This window comes from Drosophila santomea, chromosome X (genome assembly GCF_016746245.2).
Source record: "Drosophila santomea strain STO CAGO 1482 chromosome X, Prin_Dsan_1.1, whole genome shotgun sequence".
Classification (NCBI taxonomy): Eukaryota; Metazoa; Arthropoda; class Insecta; order Diptera; family Drosophilidae; genus Drosophila; species Drosophila santomea.
This window is the reverse complement of record NC_053021.2, coordinates 6,095,026-6,115,037: the sequence shown is the minus strand read 5'-3', so window position 1 is coordinate 6,115,037 and position 20,012 is coordinate 6,095,026. Positions and strand designations below refer to the sequence as shown.

The window sequence follows — 20,012 nt, the reverse complement described above, 5'->3', positions numbered from 1 at the left end:
TTATATCTACAAAGTGCTTATTATCATGTCCTTTTATATATTATTGAATTTACTCAATTTTATGTCAGAGTATGAAATTGTTTTTAATTTAATGCATAAACCCGCTTTCATTGAATCCATTGGGCCACATTAACGTCTTGCCATTTCGTTCTACCTAACAAGCACTATGTATATATTTTACATGTGTGGGATGTGTGTGGGTGATGGGTGGTGGTCAGGTGCTGGGGGTGGTGGGTACCTTGTCGCCGCTGCACTTGCACAGAGCGTCGTCCTCGTCTTCATTGCGTCCGCAGTCGGGCATGCCATCGCAGACGCTCTCAATCGGAATGCAATCGTGATTGTGGCACGCGAATTCGATGTTTTCGAGGCATGTCTGGGCTGAGCCGCCTATATCATATGTTTGTTTGTTGTTTTCTGTTGTTGGGGGGTGTTGATGATGGGTGACACAACAGGGCATATGTATAATCGCAATGATAATAAAACAAGCCATAACGAGAATGGAAAGAAAGAGAGCAAGCGTGAGCGGTGTATGTTTATGTACAGGTATGAGCTGTATGGGGCATATCAATTAAAAGAGTTTATAAATTAAATGCTTAACTAACTAAATTGTAATTGGTGTGTGTGTGTGCGGCGGGTCTGGGATGATTATAGCTAAAGTAGGTTTCTATGTTTTAATCGTGGCATGCACTTTTACTTAACCCAACGCTTCCTACCTAAACCATCAACGTGACTTAGATTTTTTAAGGTAATGTTAACAATTATCCTATACCAGTTATTAATCCATTTATGCTCGGGTATTATTGCAACAAAAGCTAGGGCAACAAAAATACTTTAGAGGGAGGTATTTTGTTTTAACCTTTTTTATGTTGCAAAAGAATTCGACTCAACCGTTACCCACTTAAGTATGCTACACTTTTCACCGATTTTTTTTTTTCAAGGACACCTACTCGCTACGCCAACTGTTGTTATTGGGTTAGAAGTCGTGGTCGCGGTGGTTGTCGGTTTCGTTGCCCATGGCCATTGCGATGCTTCGGTGGCTCTGGTGGTGGTGGTGGTGGTATTGCGACGCTCCAGAAGACCTGGGCCCTGGGTGGAGAATGTGCTGCTGGTTGCGGGCAAGGTCGTAGGGCGACGGGTGGTGGTGTGACGCTGATACTGCTCGCAGGACTTCTCGTCGCTCATATCATTGCAATGATAAAAGCCATCGCAGCGCAAATGCAGCGGGATGCAAACATCCGAGGTGGTGCAACGGAATTGGTTGCTGGCACACGGATTCAGTGAATTGGCCTTCTCATAGACATTATTTGGCTGGTACACGTGGTACTCGTTGGCGTCCATTTCGTGCAGCCAGTCGTCGTACTTGGGCGATGGCCTTCGCGGTTGGTGGCCAATGGGTATGCCCACACTATCCTGCTCTTCGCCTTCGACTGTTATCGTCCGGGTATTAATTTTTTGATGGAGGTTTACGATTTACGATAGACGGCACATGAGAACCGCATGCAGACCACGGATTTTGGGTTAGGGGGAGTATTGATAACACATGAATTTTTTTAGGTTTTAAAAAAGTCGTTGAGCCAATTTGTAGATCGTCGCATTTACGGGTATTTTTCCAGAGTGGGTTGTCGTGCAGTTAATCGATTAATTTTTGGGCATTCGGTAACCAAAACCAGGGGTTTCAATACACATTTTATCGAGTGGGATGGGGAAAAGAAAAATAAAATGTTTAAAGTTAAAATCAAAATCAAACAAATATCGATTGACACACACACTTCGATAAGTGACTATCGCACAGATAGCGATTAAAGCGATATCAACGGAAGGGGCACACAGAGGACACAAGAATGTCATAAGACGGAGGTAGAGGCACACAGAGAGACGGAGAGAGAGAGAGGAGATTGAGGAAGAAAGAGTGATAGACCAACACCAGTAATCGATTTTAGTTACCCACGAAGAGGCGTAGAAGCAAAGCAGAACAGTACAATTTATCGATAACACGAAAAGCTTACCGCAGTTAACCTCATCGGCATAATCGTTGCAATCGTAAATGTTATCGCACACCTGACGCATTGGTATGCACTCACCAGTCCCGCAACGGAACTCATCAAACCGACATTCCTCGCTATCATAGCCACCTGGCGACGACGATCGATATTTATCGATAGCACGCATTTGTTAGTGATCGTTTGGTGCTTGTGAATGTTTTCGTGAGATGGTGATGTGGTGTGATTTGACAATGAAGTGAAAGGGAAGGGAAGGGGATAAACTTACCGCTTCTCCTCTGTTAATTCGTATAAACCAGGAGCAACGCTTCGCATTTTACTCACCCTCGCAGTAGCGCTCATCGGAAATGTCCTCGGGACAATCGATGTTGCCATTGCAGAGCAGTTCCTTAGCTATGCAGGTGCCATCATCACACTGCCACTTGTCGTACAGACAGGCTGCATTCCCACAAGAGAAGCGAAGCAGGAGAAAAGAGACATCGATATTTAGCGAGGATAATTTATCTATTTAATCGAACACCTACGACACCCCTCCTCGTCCGATCGATCGTTTGGACAATCGGCCCGACCATCGCAGCGATGGACAATCGATATGCAGCTCAAGTCCCGGCACGTGAATTTGCCCTTGGGGCAGGTGTATCGTAGCTTGGGCACAACTGTACCGCGGCAGCATTGAAGGGAGATTCAAAATGGAAATTGAAAGTGATGGGCAAATGGAGAGATGGTGTGGAAAAACGACTTCTTGTGTTTGAGGTGTTGCCTTCTCTTTTGGAATTACTTAAGCGACTTTTTACTGGCAACACTTCATGAAAACAAGAAATATGAGGGTGTTTTGAGTTATGTAGATGGGTGTATAGATGGCTGATGGGGTTGTAACTCACTTCCGTCGCAATGCTCCTCGTCGTCGCCGTCGCTGCAATCGGAGTGACCGTCGCACTGCTGACTGGCACTGATACAGCGTGTGCCGTCGCGACATTGGTACTCCATTCCGCTGCAGGCGGCGGCTGTTAGTAGGTTGGGTTAGTGGTAGCGGTTAGCATGTGGTTGGGGTTAAAGGAGAAGAGAGAGATGGGGTTAGTAGAGCACTGGCGGACGGATTTCGAGGGGCAACTTAACTCTAAGTCTTAGATACTTTATACTTAGATACTACAATACAAACAGTTCTAGTCATCAAAGCGGCAGTTAATCTAAGGAGCGAGGCAGACAAAGACAGAGCGCATCGCTCGTACTCAGTTTGTTTATATACTTTAAGCTTAGATACCCCGAATTGGTATAGGTTTAGAGTGACCGATGAATCGGTTTGTTCTACGTCTTAGATGCTATAATCGCACAGTTAACTAATAGCTACGGTGTGGGGTGTATTGCAGGTGCACCCTTGGGATTCTTGATTAGCACTTAGTACTTACGGCACTCCTCGTTCTCGTCCTCGCCTTCGCTACAATCCGAAACGTTGTCGCAACGCTTTCTGGCATCGATGCAGTCTCCATTATTGCATCTAAACTCGTTGGTCTGGCACTCTGAAAGATACATAAAAAGTGTGGAATTTTATATTTGAAATGTCAGATGGATTTGACAGCCTGCAATTAGATGACAACCGGATGCAGTTTAACAAGGACTTCCGCCGGCCGATGGAAATACTTCTACGAGTACGTCGCCGACACCCCCGTCCGTCATCAACTTGAAAGCAAAAGTTTGTTAGGTGTTTGTTGTGTGACAGGACTGAACTGAGATCCCCGCCCTCGTTAGCCACAGTTTCCTGTGCATGTCTGTTGGCCTTTTGAACCCTTTTTTCCGCCGGACTCCGCTTAATATTTCATACAGGAGCAGCTAGCAGCTAACAGCAAGCAGCACAAGACTCTTAAGCAATTTCACAAATATTTTTGGATAATTTTTTTTCTCCAGCCCCATTCAAAGTGACACAACGCGGATTTGATTACAAGCAGCCGGAAAATTCCGCGTAGAGGGGGTATAGATAACAAAGAGAGCTGGGGCAAAAAGCAGAAGAGCCGCGAGCAGGCGGCTAATTAAAAGTAAAGAAAAGTTAAGTGAACATTTAAGAGAAGGGGGTGTCGTAATCAGAGCAGCTTAAAGTAAAGGCCAATTCAGGAGCAAACAATGAGCGATGATTTCATCGCAATGGCTTCACAATATTTAGCCATTTAGCTTGAATAATAACGAGTTAATTTCAACAAATTCCTATCATAGCTCGATACAGCATACAGCAGTCATTAAAAAGCGGCAATATAATTGGTTATATTATATGTGTAAGCATTTATAAACGCAATTTAAACTGGGACTTAGTTTTGGGGTTATTGGACTCCGCAAGTCAACAATTTGTCATCGCGAATGTGGCAGTTAATGTGGAACTGCAGTGGCGAAAACTTAAGCAACTTTTGGGCCGCACACAAATCGCCAAAGTTTTCCATTCGGCAATTTTCAACACGAAGGCGGCGAGCGAAATTCCGGGCAACAATTTGACAATTTCATTGCGGACACAGGCAGGCAGACAGACAGACAGGCGAAAAAGTGAGGAAAGGAAAGGCGCCTCAAGTCAATTTGCAAACGGAGGAAAATATGATTTTTCGGCGAGGTGATGTTTCTTGGCCTCTGCATTCTGTTTGTTATACCCGTTGCTCGTAGAGTAAAAGGGTATACTAGATTCGTTGAAAAGTATGTAACAGGCAGAAGGAAGCGTTTCCGACCATATAAAGTATATACATTCTTGATCAGGATCAATAGCCGAGTCGATCTGGCCATGTCCGTCTGTCCGTCCGTCTGTCTGTCCGTATGAACGTCGAGATCTTAGAAACTACAAAAGCTAGAAAGTTGAGATTAAGCATGCAGACTCCCAAGACATAGAAGCAGCGCAAGTTTGTCGATTCATGTTGCCCCGTCCACTCTAACGCCCAGAAACCGCCAAAAGCTGCCACGCCCACACTTTTGAAAAATGTTTTAATATTTTTTCATTTTTGTATTGGTCTTCTAAATTTCTATCGATTTGCCAAACAACTTTTTGCCACGCCCACTCTAACGCCCACAAACTGCGCAAGGCTGCCACGCCCATTCTTTTGAAAAGTGTTTTGATATTTTTTCATTTTTTTATTAGTCTTGTAAATATCTATCGATTTGCCAAAAAACTCACAAACCGCCAAAAACTGTCAGTGTTGAAGACTCGCCTTCGAACTTTCACTACCTGAGTAACGGGTATCAGATAGTCGGGGAACTCGACTATAGCGTTCTCTCTTGTTTTTATTTGCCAACTGCCGCTTATTGACATTAAAGATTCAGAATAGTGGGCACAAACAGAAAAAGGATTTTGGCTGCCAAAGGTTGTTGGGCTCCAATTATTTGGCCAGACGTGTGATCCTAATCCTTTTGACGGCCCCCCCACACACACAAGCTACAAATTATAATCCGCAGTCGAAAAACAAGTTTTTCCTTCTTCTACCTTCTCTCCTGCCTGCACTTTCTTGATAAAGGTGAAATTTTGAAGGGGGAAGGGGCAATGGGTTTATGGTCCAGCTGGGGATTTTTTTTTCCGCCTTTTTCTCCTTTTTTGCATTATTTCAATAATTTAACAGGTATTATTTTTTGGAATTTTATTTGTATGTTTATTTGTTTATTTGTATATTAGGTATTGTTTTAGCCCACAAATATGAAAGTCATTAGTTGGGAACTCGCTTGGTGCCAAATTGACTTCTTTAAATATCGGTTATATCAATTACTGCCTTCCGTAGTCTCCGTTCCCATAAATTTGTCCCTAATGACTGCCACCTGCCACTCATTCCCGGATTCCCACTATTTTGCAGCTCCTTTGGCTTCACTCAGCTCCACTCCACTGTTGCATTGCGTCCTCCGCGCTGAGTGTCAAATAGATTTTCCCAACCGAAGGAAAGCTTTTACATTCTTTTCTTTTCTCCCTTGAAATGGGATCAGTTTGGATGGCTGACTGCCTTTTTCTTTTTGTTTTTTTGCCTTTTCCCAGCTGGCTTGCACTTGAACTTATAGCGCCGCTAGAAAGTATGCAACACATGTACAAATGCGGCAGAGCAAATAGCACTGCGTTTGTGATTTTTGCGACTATAAATATCAATATTTTCATCACAGCATTCGAAATATTGGTCCAAATATGGAATGTTATACCTCTTTGAGTTCGTAATTAAATTTCCAATCGAACTGTGTTTTCAAAAAAAAATATTCTTTTTTTCGCATTTTTTGCAAATTTTGATGATGTTACCCCTTACAAAAAATGCGAAAATTTGGCCAAAAATTATTTTAACAAAGTCGGTCAAAAAGTGATTTGGTTGGTTAGTATTGGTAATAAGGAGTACAAAAATGTAATTCTTTTAACTTTCTGACCATTTTTAGCGAAGTTATACCGAAAATACCAATCGTAAATATAGAATTTTTGCTAAAAATTGTTTTTCCGTTTTTTGCGAATATTTATATCAGTATTTTCATCACAACATTCGAAATATTGCTCCAAATATGGAATGTCATACCTCGTTGAGTTCGTAATGTAATTTCCCATCGAACTGTGTTTCCAAAAAAAATTGTATCTTTTTCACATTTTTTTCAATTTTTGATGATGGGGTAACCATCAACGCCTACTTCCTGCCAGGCCTCTAAGAAGGCTTTAAAGAATGGGCTTTGCCAAAACAATTGGACAGCTTTAATGCTTGTGATTTTTCCACTTTCATTTGCATGTGAAAGTTAATAGTCAATGTGCTGGTGTATTGATTGCTCGACCTGGCCTTCAGATTTCGATTTATTGTCGAAATCCCAATGGCAAAGGAGGCGCTATTATTCCAACCGCAGCTGTGCGTATCTTCGAGTGAAAAAATGCTCGTGAATGCGGTGGGGAAAATGCTGGGGAGGAAATGCTGGGAAACGCTGGGAAAGGGAGGGCTAAATTCGAGTCGATAATTGATACGCGCGGGCGCATGGAAAACTCAAAAGAGCGCCAACAGGCCAAAAGCCGCAAACAAACAAGTTAAGAGGTGTGTGTTCGGCTTTTCGATGGGGACCAAGATATAGCCCCCCTCCCACACTTCTAATGTGGGGTTAAGCAAAAAATTGTTCACTCTGCTGCCGCGAAAATTGTATAAAAATTCAGATGAGATTTAGCGCGAGGAAAAGCTGTTTAGCAGCAATTTTTAAAAAGTATTTTTGATTTGATTATTGCTCGTTAGCGCTTAGCGGTTCCATCGAATCATTAACTCGCTTTTATGAGCAGCCAAAGTGCTTTGGAGGGGGCTAAAAAAACCGGCATTATAGTCTTGCTTTAAAGCTGCGACAGCAGTGGAAAAGGTGCGATTAAATATCCATCGAAATTGGAGAAGCGTCTGGCATGCAAAAGTGTTATTAACTTAACCTTGCAACCTTAGTCCCCAACCACGAAAGAAACCTCTTAATTACGGACCCAAAAAACTATCAGCGATAAACATTCATTTCGGTTCTACGCGGATGACTAATCGATTTCCGTTTTGGCTTTTCGGTGTGCTAGACGGGAGTTAGCCAGGCAGGAAATGGGTTAAGCAGGAAGAGAGGGCCGTGTCCTGATGCAAATCTGGCATATGTGGCGTATGTGTGATGCCTCATAATATTAATGGCCAATACTAAGGTGGGAATGGGAAATGGCCCAGACAGCACTGTCGGTTCGTTTAATTATGGTTTTTCGTTTTTTGGAAATTAAACTATCTTGATTGCGACTACTGTGGAACTTGGTACATAACAAGGAGTTGTCTAAAGTTCTTCCGTTCCCATATTCATTCGAACATTACGGACATACCTCAACATATCTTTCATGTAGTTGTTTGTAATTTTGTTTACGAATGTATAAACAGAACTTGTGTTTTGTGATCCCACGATTCATTTGCGATTTATGATCTAAGCGGCTCAGTTAAATCCATCTCCGTCAATCACTCAATGCAAACACTCAAATGCCGCCTGGCCCATCATTCATGATCGTATTCATTCAGCAATTTCGGCAGAGTTTCGCAAACCCAAAACCTAAAACGCAACCCTTAACCCCCTGCTGCCGGCAGGGGGTTGGAATGCATGTCAAGTGGCAGCAGGGCGACGCACTCGAATGACACAGAGACAGAGACAGGGACACACTCTGATTGATGGCTTGATTCATATTCATATTCATATACTCAAACTGGTGTGTGCACTCACTGTTCTTCGCTCGGCTTTTTCGGCTATGTAAACACTGCCAACAGTCGACGTCAAAATGGCAGCTTAACACGAAGCTCATGAATATGCACACATCCCTTGTCCTCATCCTCAACCTCATCCTGCAAGCCTTAACCCCTTGGTGCAGCGCGTTACTTAATGAGTCATTAGCTGGGGGCTGGAGGGCTAAGGGTTAGTGGGCCAGGGGTGCCAGGAGGGACAGGGGTTTCGTGGGTCGTAAAGGTTGCCCCCGAGTGTTTAGCTTTTGGTTGCAGTTAGCTTAACTCGCGATGTGCCGCAAAGAAGGAGCGGGAATCCGTGTCAAAAACCAGTGACAGTTGTCAGTGCAGCGATGCACTGCAAGAAACACTTTCCAGTATTGAAATATGTCATATGCCTGCAGAATGCCTTATGCCTACAAATCTAAGTGTTATTCGTTTTGATATACCAAAAAGAGTCGATTAGAAGCGATTTTTTTCCGTTCAAATGTGTTGCTTATGGGAAAAGACAACTGGGGGCTAAAACGGGACGAAAGGGGGGCGCTTCATGCAGCAGCTGCCGAGGGGGGGGCGACAATTATGTGGCGTCTGCAGTTTTAAGTGCGCCTTTGCATGTGACTCTGTTTATTCTGGCCCAAGCAGCGCTTCCTTGCCATCGCCCACCTCGTGACCCCCCAACCCACATTCCACTTTCCACTTGCCTCCTGCCACTTGCCACTTTCCCTTGCCCCTTGCCCTTTGCCACCCAATGAAGCGCTTCTTCAATCTATTGCACATTTCACTTATTCATTTCGGAACCGTAAACACACAATGAAAATGTCGCATAAATAAGCTCAAAACAAAACCAAGAATCCAGCGGAAAACAAACGGCGGCAACAACTTGTTGGCCCAAACTCCCCTCCTTTTGTATTTTTTTGTTTTTTTGTGAAAAGCCCTGGTAAATCGATGAGATTGTTTGACGTTGGCATGTGTGCCTGCCACGCCCCCTCCTCGTTCCGAAAACAAAAAAAAGACCTGTCTGCGGGTTAAAGTTTAGCCACTGATTTGTCGCATTCCATGCGCAATGTGACAAACGTTAATTTTTGTGGCTTGTTTTGCATAAACTTTTGCTGTAAGACATGCTCCTCGGGGGGCGAGCAGAGGGTTAAGGGCGGTAGAGGGTTAAGGGTTAAGGGTTCATAGTTCAGGGGTTGCGTTGTCATTGCGTGCGTCGTCTTAGTTACTCTGCCAATTTATGGCAAATTAAATAAATTTATCATTTGCGGCCACAGTTGCAGCCGCAGCTCTATATAGCGTCTATATATTCAAGTTCTACACTTTGAAATAAAAATCAAAAATATATAAACCAATTTTTGTGTGTTGGTGAAAAAGAAACTTGTTTTCTGCTAAAAAAAAAAACTATACTCCATAACAGCATAAAAGTATGCAATATGTTTGAAGAATAGCTCTAGTTGATGACTTCAATCCACCGATTTTGGGCAAAATTTAACAAGAAATATGCTCGGCGTCCGAAGGATTATGTCAAACTGGATGCCAGATGACATCAGGCTAGAACTTGATCAATGTGAACTGTGTTGTTGCCGTACGGCTGCCGGTAGCATGCTCCGCATGCTTCACGGTTGCAAGTTGCCGGTTGCCAGTTGCTGGTTGCCAGTTGCTGGTTGCCAGTTGCTGGTTGCCGCCCTTCGAGGTCCGCGGACAAAGTAAAAGTGTCAGCGCGTGCCAGGCACCAGCGACAAAGGGAAACGGAAGGCGGCGAACAGCGAACGGAAACCGAAAACCGTAGGAGGAGTTTTCCAACTCCTCCTCCAACGAGGAGTTGGAGTTTTCCAAGGAGCAGGAGCAGGATCATCTGCATGGCAAAGAAACCCAACCTGAGTGTGGGAGACAAAACCAAAAAGCGAATCGTCAGTTCTTTTGTTTTGTGTGTTTCACCCATTTCTTTGCGTTTTGTTTGCAAGTTTTTAAATACTTTTGTGGCGGGAAAATCGGGGGGAAAGTCAAACGGGTAAAACCGCAACATGAGCCACAAAACGGCGGTGGCAACAAAACCAACAACAGTCAGCGGGCAGCAATTAATGTCGTTAGGCTGGGAAACTGGTCAAACAGTCACAGCAATACGGTTACTTTAAAACTATTAAGCATATAAAGTCCTTGACAACGAACTCTTTGGCTAAAGAAAAATTATAATGTAATTAGCCGTGTAATAAATAAAGTAATAAAAGTCTTTCGAGTTTGCGCCTATTAGCCCAATTATGAATTTTAAATTAAACTAAAACATTTATTTACACCCGCACCCGGAAACCTCTTCTATTTGCCATCATTTGCACCGCAACTGCCTGGAAAATATCAACAGAGCTATCCATTTGCTTGCACAACATGTCGTATGCGTGATTTGGCTGGCCTCTCGCACTGTCTTTTTGCTTTTGGTTTATGAGTTAACTTTGGACTGACTGTTGCACTGCATTCGTGGAACAGCGGCATAAAATGCAATGCAAATATGTATATATGTATGTATATATATATATAGATATATACATATATGCACATCTGTATGCATCCGCAGCCAGTGGACATGTAAATATTTTATACAATTTATTTATTTAATTTTCAAGTCTTGAGAGCGGACGCTATCTTCTGATATATCGCTGAGCAATTAAATGCTATCGGCCAGAGAGACGTCAAAAACGGACATGGGTGTTCAGATGTATACAGATATATGTATATATATATTTATGTATAAATGTATATAAATGAAAGGAGCAGGCCATAAGTAGGGAAATTGAAGAGACACGTTCAATCCAGCGATTGTCATTAATCATTGCGGGCGGGCAGACATAACCATAATAACCATTTTGTGGCCAAATATTTGTTGGCCGCGGCCAGCGGAAACAATTTCTATGATTGTGCGAGGACACGCTTCAGTTTCAGTTTCAGTTTTGGCTTCAGTTTTGGCCTCGGGACTCCCCCCTTAAAGTGCCCCCTTAATACCCAAAATACCCCCCTGAATCATGAAGTTCATTGCCAAATGCAGTCCAACATGGATATGCAAATTCGGAATGTGCAACTGATCGATGGCCAACAACGATGGAACAACAAATGACGCAAATGGAGGGGAGTCACGAAGTTGGAGATGCAGATATTCACCCAGATAGATAGAAAATATGTTTACAAAATCATGGCCCCCCCCTTAAAGTCACAATTCAGGAGATATCAGCTTGAAAACATCTAGTAACATCTAGTTGAATAAAAAATCGTAATTTTCTTTCCTTATACATTTACACTCGCCGTCTTTGATTCTGTAATGATTCATTCAATGAATAGCTAATAAAATTAGCTCATGGCATATTCATATTCCTCGACAATCATTCGATTGGCATGCACTTTCAATTCCCGACTTGCGTGCAGGGAGCTTTGCACATAGAAGAAATACAAGAATTTAAAGTATGCCATTTGTATATGGTGGATCCCCTTTTGGATTCCCTATCGGAATATTAATGGTACAACATTTTGGAACGCCATTCATTCGGAGTTCTTTCGGTGCGGCGGCGCTTTGTGAAATGCCCTCTCTTTCTGCACTTATCCGCCTCTCTCGCTCTTCGAATGGTGCGCGATCTCTTTCTAAGCATATTCATCGCCTGCCGCAGCTTCAGCTGTCGGCCGATGATGTCAAGCTGCCTGTAATAGCAATTACAAATCGTTCAAATGCATTTATGCATGTTTTCTTGCCTGCATTCTTACACTCAAAAAAAAAGAGTACAAATTGTGGTATGTTGAGTATTTTCTTTTATGAAAATACAGCAATTGGGTGAGTAAGCTGTGAAATGCTTCTTAAATCCGACTGACAGAGTGAACCAAATTTATTTTCAGTGCAGCAGCAATAGTGAGTGTGTGATCTACACTGCCTCCCCCTGCTCCCCCTATTCGCCACTCAATATTTCTAATTTTTGCCATTTTCGCTGAGGTTTCGCCGACATCGTTTATCTTTTTGGATGCTCGATTAAAATTCTTTACGTCATTTCGATAACGAGTACTCTAGGTCATTACTTTGTTGTTGTTTTTTTCCGCTTTTCGCCTTGCTGATAAAATATTGAAAACAAAACACAAACGCAGCCGCTCATGCCCAGTAACCCAGTAAAATCCGCCCCCCGTGGCGCCATTCCCCCCTGCCATAAATTCTGCATCTTTGAGTCAAGTGGGTGCAGCCACAATTGAAGTACATTATCGACGACTTTAATACCTCGCAGATTGCCAGGAATTGCAGCTGAGGCAGGTGTGATCGCACTCATGAATTATTCATTTATGTACGTACGAGTACATATGATTTTGTGCGTATACGATTGAGTTGCGAGGATTGAGTCAAAGGCATTTAAGTGGATTATTATTATGGGGATTACATTTGCCAAGGCCTGCGCCATTATCATTATTATCTCTCATGCCAAAAATATGCTCGGAAATCATTTCTGCGAGGCACCCCATTGCATTTTCCAATAAATCCTAAGGCCATAACTTATTTGGCTGGGCTCTAGTTTTAGTTCCATATCCGAATCTTGCCGTTTTCCCCTCTTGGTTTTCGCCGCGGCGTTTGCCGCTTTCGTTTTGCAAATTGATTTCCTTTTCGCAATTCAAATGCCGCCGCAGTTTCCCTTTTTCGATAGATGAATCTGAGGGCCTATCGCTGGGAAATCACGGAATGTATCTGCTAGATGCATTATGCGGTATCTGACCGCATCTGCAGTGCGCTCGTAAATTCACTTTTGCTGTCCCGTTGTCGGTCGTTCGTTGTTCGCCGTTCGCTGTTCGCCGTTCGTTGTTCGGTGTTTCAGTTGTCATGCAAGTCTGTCAGCATTGCTGCCATTTGCATAGAGTTGGACAAATAAACTACATGGATAAAAAACACAGTCTAAAACACTGACAAGCGATGCTGGAGAACACAAATTAATAAATAAGCTACATTTGTTCAGTGCAGTGCACGTGCCAAACACTTCAGCTGTCTTGGTTGCGAGCTGAAATGCAGTGGCAATTAATAGCATGCATTAGGTGCATTACACTGAAAAAAGATACCACATTATCCCATCATCCAGTGAGTATCTGGACTAATATTGATCTACTGCCAGCCATAACTGAGTTTCATTCAATAAATTCAACCTGCACAAGTTCGCACTAACTACTGTTTAAGGAAATGCATATGTAGATGGAATCCTAGTTTAAATCCAATACTGCACTCGCGGTTCCGTGGATTCTGCATAATTGGATATCCAATTTCGGGAGAGCTGCATTTTCGCAGTGCATATGGAATTGAATAGAAGTAAATCGAATCTTCAGATATTCTATATCTGATATCTGAATGGCGAGCGAGGCCACGTTGAGTTGCAATCGTCACTCGGCTGTCAATCGGACCAATCAAATGTTAATTCTAATTGCATTGCCACTGCATAAATTTGTATAAATCAAGTATCTTTAAGATACGGCGAATTAAGTCACGTATTTAATCAGCTAAACAGATTTTCCTCTTTTCCGCATACGCAACAATGTCTGGCCATTTCCCATTTTCCCCCACTCCACTCCACTCCACTCCACTCCACTCCACCACACCCCACTACAATCCAGATCCCATTTCGATTTCGTCTCGAGTTTTTCAGTTCAGTTTTACTCCCGGTCCAGGCGCAAATATCAAATCTCATTGCGAAAAACTTTTCTTTTCGTATAATCTGCAAGGCGAGTTTTCTCTAGGTTCTCTTGACATTTCGCACGCGCATTCAACAAGCAAATTACGTGCCTGGAAAACCCTGTTGGGTGGGTGGTTGGAAAACTGTGAAAAGCTGCTGTATATATAGTCATATGCCCAATGGCATTTAGACGTTTTGACATTTTTGTTAATGGCATAAGCATCAAATTACATACAAGTCAGCTTGGCAAAGAATCAGTGAAGGGTTTTACACACACAAACACTCGCTACTACTACATCAACAACAACATAAACAACAACAAAGGAGGAAAATCTCAATAAGCGTGAGCAACTTTAATCCAAAGGCTAAGGCAGTGCAAACAATTCTGGCCAAGCGGTAAACAAGCGTTAAGTTAACCCTGAAAAATAAATAAAATGGAATTAAACAGAACACACACACACACACACAGAACTGCAAATGGAAAATGCACTCCGAAGCGTTTTCTAATTGTTCTCGCAGAAGGCGCTTACATCAGCGCATGAGCATTCAGCTCGACGCCTTCCTATTCTTCAGTTGTGCATATATATATATATATCCGCCCCCCTCCTCCCCCTTCTCCCCATTTATTTATTCAAGAGCCTCTGCAGATCTTATTTCATTTTCTCGGGCTTTCAGGAAGCGCTGTGAGCCGGCGACCAGAAAAGAAAACTTGCTACAATTGGATGGAGCCAGAGGGTTAGGTTAGAAGGAGGGGGTGGTGGTGGGGGGTTAAACAGCAGCCAGTGTGTGTGGCACATTGTACTAAAAATAAACATCTTTCAATTCATTCTTCCAGCAATTGCAAGCAGCGGAGTAAATAAGAGTCCCGAATTGAAAAGTTGATTTCAGGACACACGAAAAAAAACTGAGTCAACAGCGACGCCTGAATACCCTGCACAGATTGGTTTCCATAGAAGGTATGTGTATATACCCCGCTAGAAAACCTGGTTCTACTATTACTGATCTAAATTCCTGGTGCGTTCAAATATTTAGCAAATGACTCAGAATCAACACATTTGACTGGACAATTCCCTGGCTGCTTTAGTTTCACAGCTGTATCTGATCTGTATATATATGTATATATCTTTATATGTATATGTATCTGCATCTGTGGGTTTATCTGCATCTGAATCTTTATCTGCCTCTGTATCTTTATCGGCATCTGAATCTTTATCTGGTCCTGAGTCTGGCGATGACTTCAGAGTGCAATTCAGTAGTGCAAAATAATAGTTTCGCTTCATCTTGAGGGCTTGGCTCCGTTTGTTTGTTGCTTAGCTGGTTTACTGGTTTGGTGCCAGCTTACTTGTTTATTTGTTTGTTGGTTTGTTTGTTTGTTGTTAGTTTGTTGGCTGTTTGCTAGCTGCTCCCGCTGAGGTTTTAACTTCAATGCGATCGGGTTACGGTTAATGAAGTCAAGGATGACATTGTTGTAATGGCCGCATATGCAGTTTGGATGCAGCTTAGATGCAGTTTAGTTGCAGTTTAGATGCAGTTAACCGTTTTTAATTTCTCTCTGACGACCGACGGTTCCTGGAGTATCCGATGACCATTCTGTTTGTCTCTCAACCTCAAATCTCAAATCTTTCTCCCACTGACCGTGACCAAAGGCCTAGAAAACAGTTAGCGATCTTACAAAGGGTCCCCAGCCACCAAAGGCCACACAATGCCAATAAAAGGCGGCTACTCTTGTTACCGCGGGCCAAGCCACTTAAGCTGCAAGTTTACTTGCATCATCATCAGAAAGTTGCTACTTTACTATTTTGGTCAGATTTAGTAGGTAAGAGATCAAGTAGTGTAACAAGTCATGTGCACAATTAGTCAGCGTAGCTAATCACTGTTTAATTTGCAAAGCAGTGCACGAATGTAAATAAATATTTACTATAAATGCATTGACTAGCAGACTTGGTCATTTCTTATCGCATGAATAATGCGCTGATTAATCCTCCCGCTTAGAACCTAAGCAAGAATACTATATTAATACGGAGACAACTACCTTTGTGAGTCACTTGATCTGTGACCACTTGATAAGTGCCCCCTTTATCATTATCCTGGCATTTGGCATTTGGCGTTTGGCGTTTGGCGTTTGGCACTTGTAACACTGTGTGGCTGCGCCTATTGCAGTGGGTAAATTCTTTGTCAGCAGCTCGGCGGGGCTTATCAAGATAATTATTCTATTCTTGGACCCGGGCAGCGCAGCTTATCAAGTGTTGCCAGTTGTCGAGTGCGCTCTCTTTGCGGCTTCCTAAATTAAGATGTTTGTGCAAATTAATTGGTCGCTGGCATCATTATTACAACAGCGACAAACAATTAGCCTAGATTTGCGCAATGCATCGCATTGCACTGCAACTCGACTCAACCCAACTCGACTCAACTCAACTCAAATCAACCCAACTCATCTGAATGAACTGGCACTTCCAATCTGTGCATCATCGCCAACTGCAGCTGCATTCCTCAATTTCTCAATTCGATATCAAGCCGGCAATTGTTGTCACTTGAGGGGCAATTAAATGGGGATGGGGCCGATTGAAATGAATTGCCATCGAGTGGCAGGGCATATCCCGCATACATATACGCGTATATCCATTCATATATCCCTGGCCCACCACCAGACACAGATCACTTAAGAACTACAACCAAGTGGTCGTAGTACTCCGTAGTACTCGTAGTCTTAAGTGAGCTATACTACACAAAGTATGGCTATGAAATATTAGCCCTTTTTATGGTGTTGTCCATCCAAATTCCATTGCCAGTTATCAGAACTTACCACCGTAGCTGATGTAGGTGCCGCGAGCTAAGCTTTTTTGCGGCTTTTCGATGACGATCAGGACCGCCAGCAGCCAAAAAGCTGCCCTCAGGCGCCGTCCCATCGCTGATGCGAGATTCGGTTGCGGATGCGGATGTGGATGCGGAAGCGCGAGCTGAGAAAAACTATAAAGAAAAGGGCACGAATGGCTTTTTTTTTTTCTTTTTTTTTTTTGGTGTTTTAAGCTCAATCTTGGCTTTGACTTGTTTTCGCTTCTTTTATTCTCGAGCAGCTCTTTTGGAATGTGCGAAAATTTCTGTTTCTGTTTTGGCGCATAAAAATCACAGCATGGGTTCAGAGGTCAGAAATGGAGAGAGGGAGGGGGGTGCTGAGGGGGAGGCGTGACCGCACCCGGCGAGCGGCGACACTTCCGCTGGGAAACTGAACGCATTAACAACAACAAAAAGAAGGATACTTTAACAAACATTTCCGTTACAAATGAAAGCAATGAAGGACCCAAAACAACCCGCCCACTGGTGACCCTCTGGTGACCCACACACTGCCACCCACTTGCTACCCACTTGCGAAGTCCACTCCGGACTTCCGCCTTTGTCTATGCAGGCCAAAAGTGGACAAGTGCCGGACTACACTCGAAACAATGATTTTCCATCACTTTTGCCATCTTCTCTGCATAGCTACATGTAAAATTTCGAAATGGAAACATTTTCGCGGTGCAAGCGGAAAAAGAAGAGCAAATGCGAACCTATTGCCAAGTGCGGAGTGCCATTAAGTGTTTGCTTAATTTTAAATAACGCAACGCCAGAGAATCCTTATTGAAGGATGAAGGGCACCCCCTCGCGAGGAGCAGGCTTCATCAGCATTCAATTGTCTGGCCTTCATATCGCAGCCTTCATAACGCGAGTCTCAGATACATGTACATATATTTTCATGCATAAAAGGGAATCCCATTTCTTTTTGTGTGCGCCCCCTGGCAGGAATGTTATGTTGAATGAAAATTGAAGCACAAATTATAATAATAAACCTCTTATCAGCTATAGCTGCAAAATATGTATTGTAGCTCTTGCGCTTTTGCTAAGTAGAAAAATGTGTGTGCATGACAAACAACCAGCTAAGCTTTCAAAAAAAAAAAAACTCAAAAGATATTTCACAGTTTTCAAAGGGAATATCATCGAATATCTTTTATTTGATCATTTTCAACACTTGTTCCGAATCATTCCAACACGATTTGCCTTGATTACGTAATCCCCATAAACGTATGTGCAATGTGCATATCGATTTCGATCTGAAATTGACTCACTGCCACTGGCATACACATGCTGAATTATTACCTAGCAAACATAGCCAAAACGTGACCAATTAATGCCCATCTAGCCACTATATAATCCACAATCCACTTCCCGAAGAATCAGCGCTTTCTTGGCCGCCCCGCTGTGAAAATTTTCGCCAAATAGGCGGGGGAAAATGAAAATTTCGCAAATAAATTACAATAAATTGCTGGTATGTTTGTTGCTCCTTCCTTAATGAACTTGAACTTGAGTTGTTTTGTGTTTTTATAGAGCAAAAACGCGCGGACATATGACATCTGAGTGCAAAGTCGAGTTGCGATTGTGAAAGGTCTTCGTTTCCTTTCGTTTCGTTTTAGTTACAGTTTCTTTGAGTTTTTTTCTTTTTGATTTTTTGTTGTTTCTTTTATTTTTAGGGGGCAGATAAACGTATCTGTGAGATACGCGCCTAAAAGCTTTGTTGTTTATGCGGTTTTGGCAAGATGCCTGCATTTTTCAATTATTATATCGCAAAAAGTTGTTCGCCAGCGGCCAGCGACCAGCGGAGAGTATGTTTCAATTAACCGAGCATTAAAGGAATGCTTTTAGTTTGTCCAAACGGTAAGTGGTCTTCAGCCTCCAGCCGGCAGCGTTTTGGCCAAGTTTCAAGTTACCCAACATGTTACGCATAATAAATTGGCGAATTGCAACGCCGCCAACACACACACACACACCCACACACCCGCACACACAATGAAGGCTTTTCGTTAATGAGATGCTCAGCTCAGGCAGATTCCATTCACCCAAGATGCATTCATCCCAAAATCCACGAGTCCAGGAGGAGTACCCAGGAGCCGCGAGTTGTTAATGATGAGTTTTTCATTAGAGTTATTAGAAACTCAAATTGCGGCCAAGTTTTTAGCCAAACTCCCGCCTCATCTCATCGCCTGCATATTAACAGTCATTAAAATTAATGATGCATATAGTGCATTATCTAATGTCCGTTTAAAACCGCCAAGCGGCAAGTGTATTCATTGCAAAAAGCTGCCTTAAATCAAAGTGCTTATCCTTTGAATTTGAGCGGATTTCTTTGAGGATGCCCAACCTGAAACATCATTGCTTCTGGGATCTAATAGTTTAGAATGATCTTTGGGCATTTTGGCAAAATTCCTTCAAAGAACTATGTTCTAATTTTTATTCCTTCAAATATCCCAACAATTTATACAAAAATGTTGATTCACATAAAGCAAAACCGTAGAATAGCATTTCACTTTGTGTTTGAGCTCACGATTAAATTCTCTGAAAGTCCAAAATCCTTCTTGAAAGTCAAGTTTTTCAGAAACAACAAATACTTCGCTCTAACAACAAATATTGGTCAAATTGCCACGGGAAAAAGTGCCCACTTTGCAGAAACTTTGCTCACTTGTTTTCCCATAAGCCCAGCAAGACGATCCGCGCCGATCCTGACATTATAACATTGGAATTAGCATTATTATTGTGCCGAGCGAAGCAAATTGCATTTGACAAACGGACAAACAGACATACACACAGACAGTCAATGAAGTGAACAGGCCTGAAGAGCCTTAATTCAGAACCGAAGAATTCGGATTCAGATTTAAAAATTCAAAAAAAAATCGGAGCGCATTCCGAAAATAGCTTGGCTTCATCCATATTTGGGCGCTTATTTTTGTCAGCCCCCGTCGGGAAATTTGTCAGCGCCTTGTTCCCGCATTTTTTCGATTTTCCCAGCTATTTTGGGGCATGGCTAATCGAAGTCGCGGAGTTTCGAGGGGGAGCTATCGGGCGAGCAATCAGTGTCAGAAATATTTAACATTTTTCTCTCGACTGTTTGTGCTTTGTATCCACCGAACGAGATTTATTTGCCCAATCTCTTCTCCTCGGCTCCTCCGAACTTCTTTGATTGAGATTTACGACCTGGCAACAGGCGACGGCTATGTGCAATCGCATCACAATCACAATCACAACAATCACAACATTAATGACATTAATAGCGTTAATAGCAGTCACCTCAAAATACAACCGCAAGAGCAACAATAACATGGGCCACCACAAGATGTCAGCTCGCTAAATTAATAACCGAA

At 42.7% G+C, this 20,012-nt stretch overlaps 1 protein-coding gene across 46 annotated transcripts in view; it reads right to left on the bottom strand.

Moving 5' to 3' along the window:
- LOC120455535 (basement membrane-specific heparan sulfate proteoglycan core protein) overlaps positions 1-20,012 on the bottom strand; it is a 78,505-nt gene that overhangs the window by 28,915 nt on the left and 29,578 nt on the right. For 19 of the 46 annotated variants that reach the window (XM_039641827.1, XM_044006546.1, XM_039641828.2 and 16 more), the window contains 5 exons: positions 3,407-3,517; positions 2,882-3,004; positions 2,007-2,132; positions 948-1,427; positions 239-414 (listed from right to left, as the gene is read on the bottom strand). In XM_039641827.1, the coding sequence (XP_039497761.1) occupies positions 239-414; positions 948-1,427; positions 2,007-2,132; positions 2,882-3,004; positions 3,407-3,517 (1,016 nt within the window). Of the gene's footprint in view, positions 1-238; positions 415-947; positions 1,428-2,006; positions 2,133-2,324; positions 2,439-2,524; positions 2,657-2,881; positions 3,005-3,406; positions 3,518-16,648; positions 16,813-20,012 lie in introns of all 46 variants that reach the window. The other 27 variants (XM_044006574.1, XM_044006563.1, XM_044006564.1 and 24 more) reach the window with 10 other exon arrangements.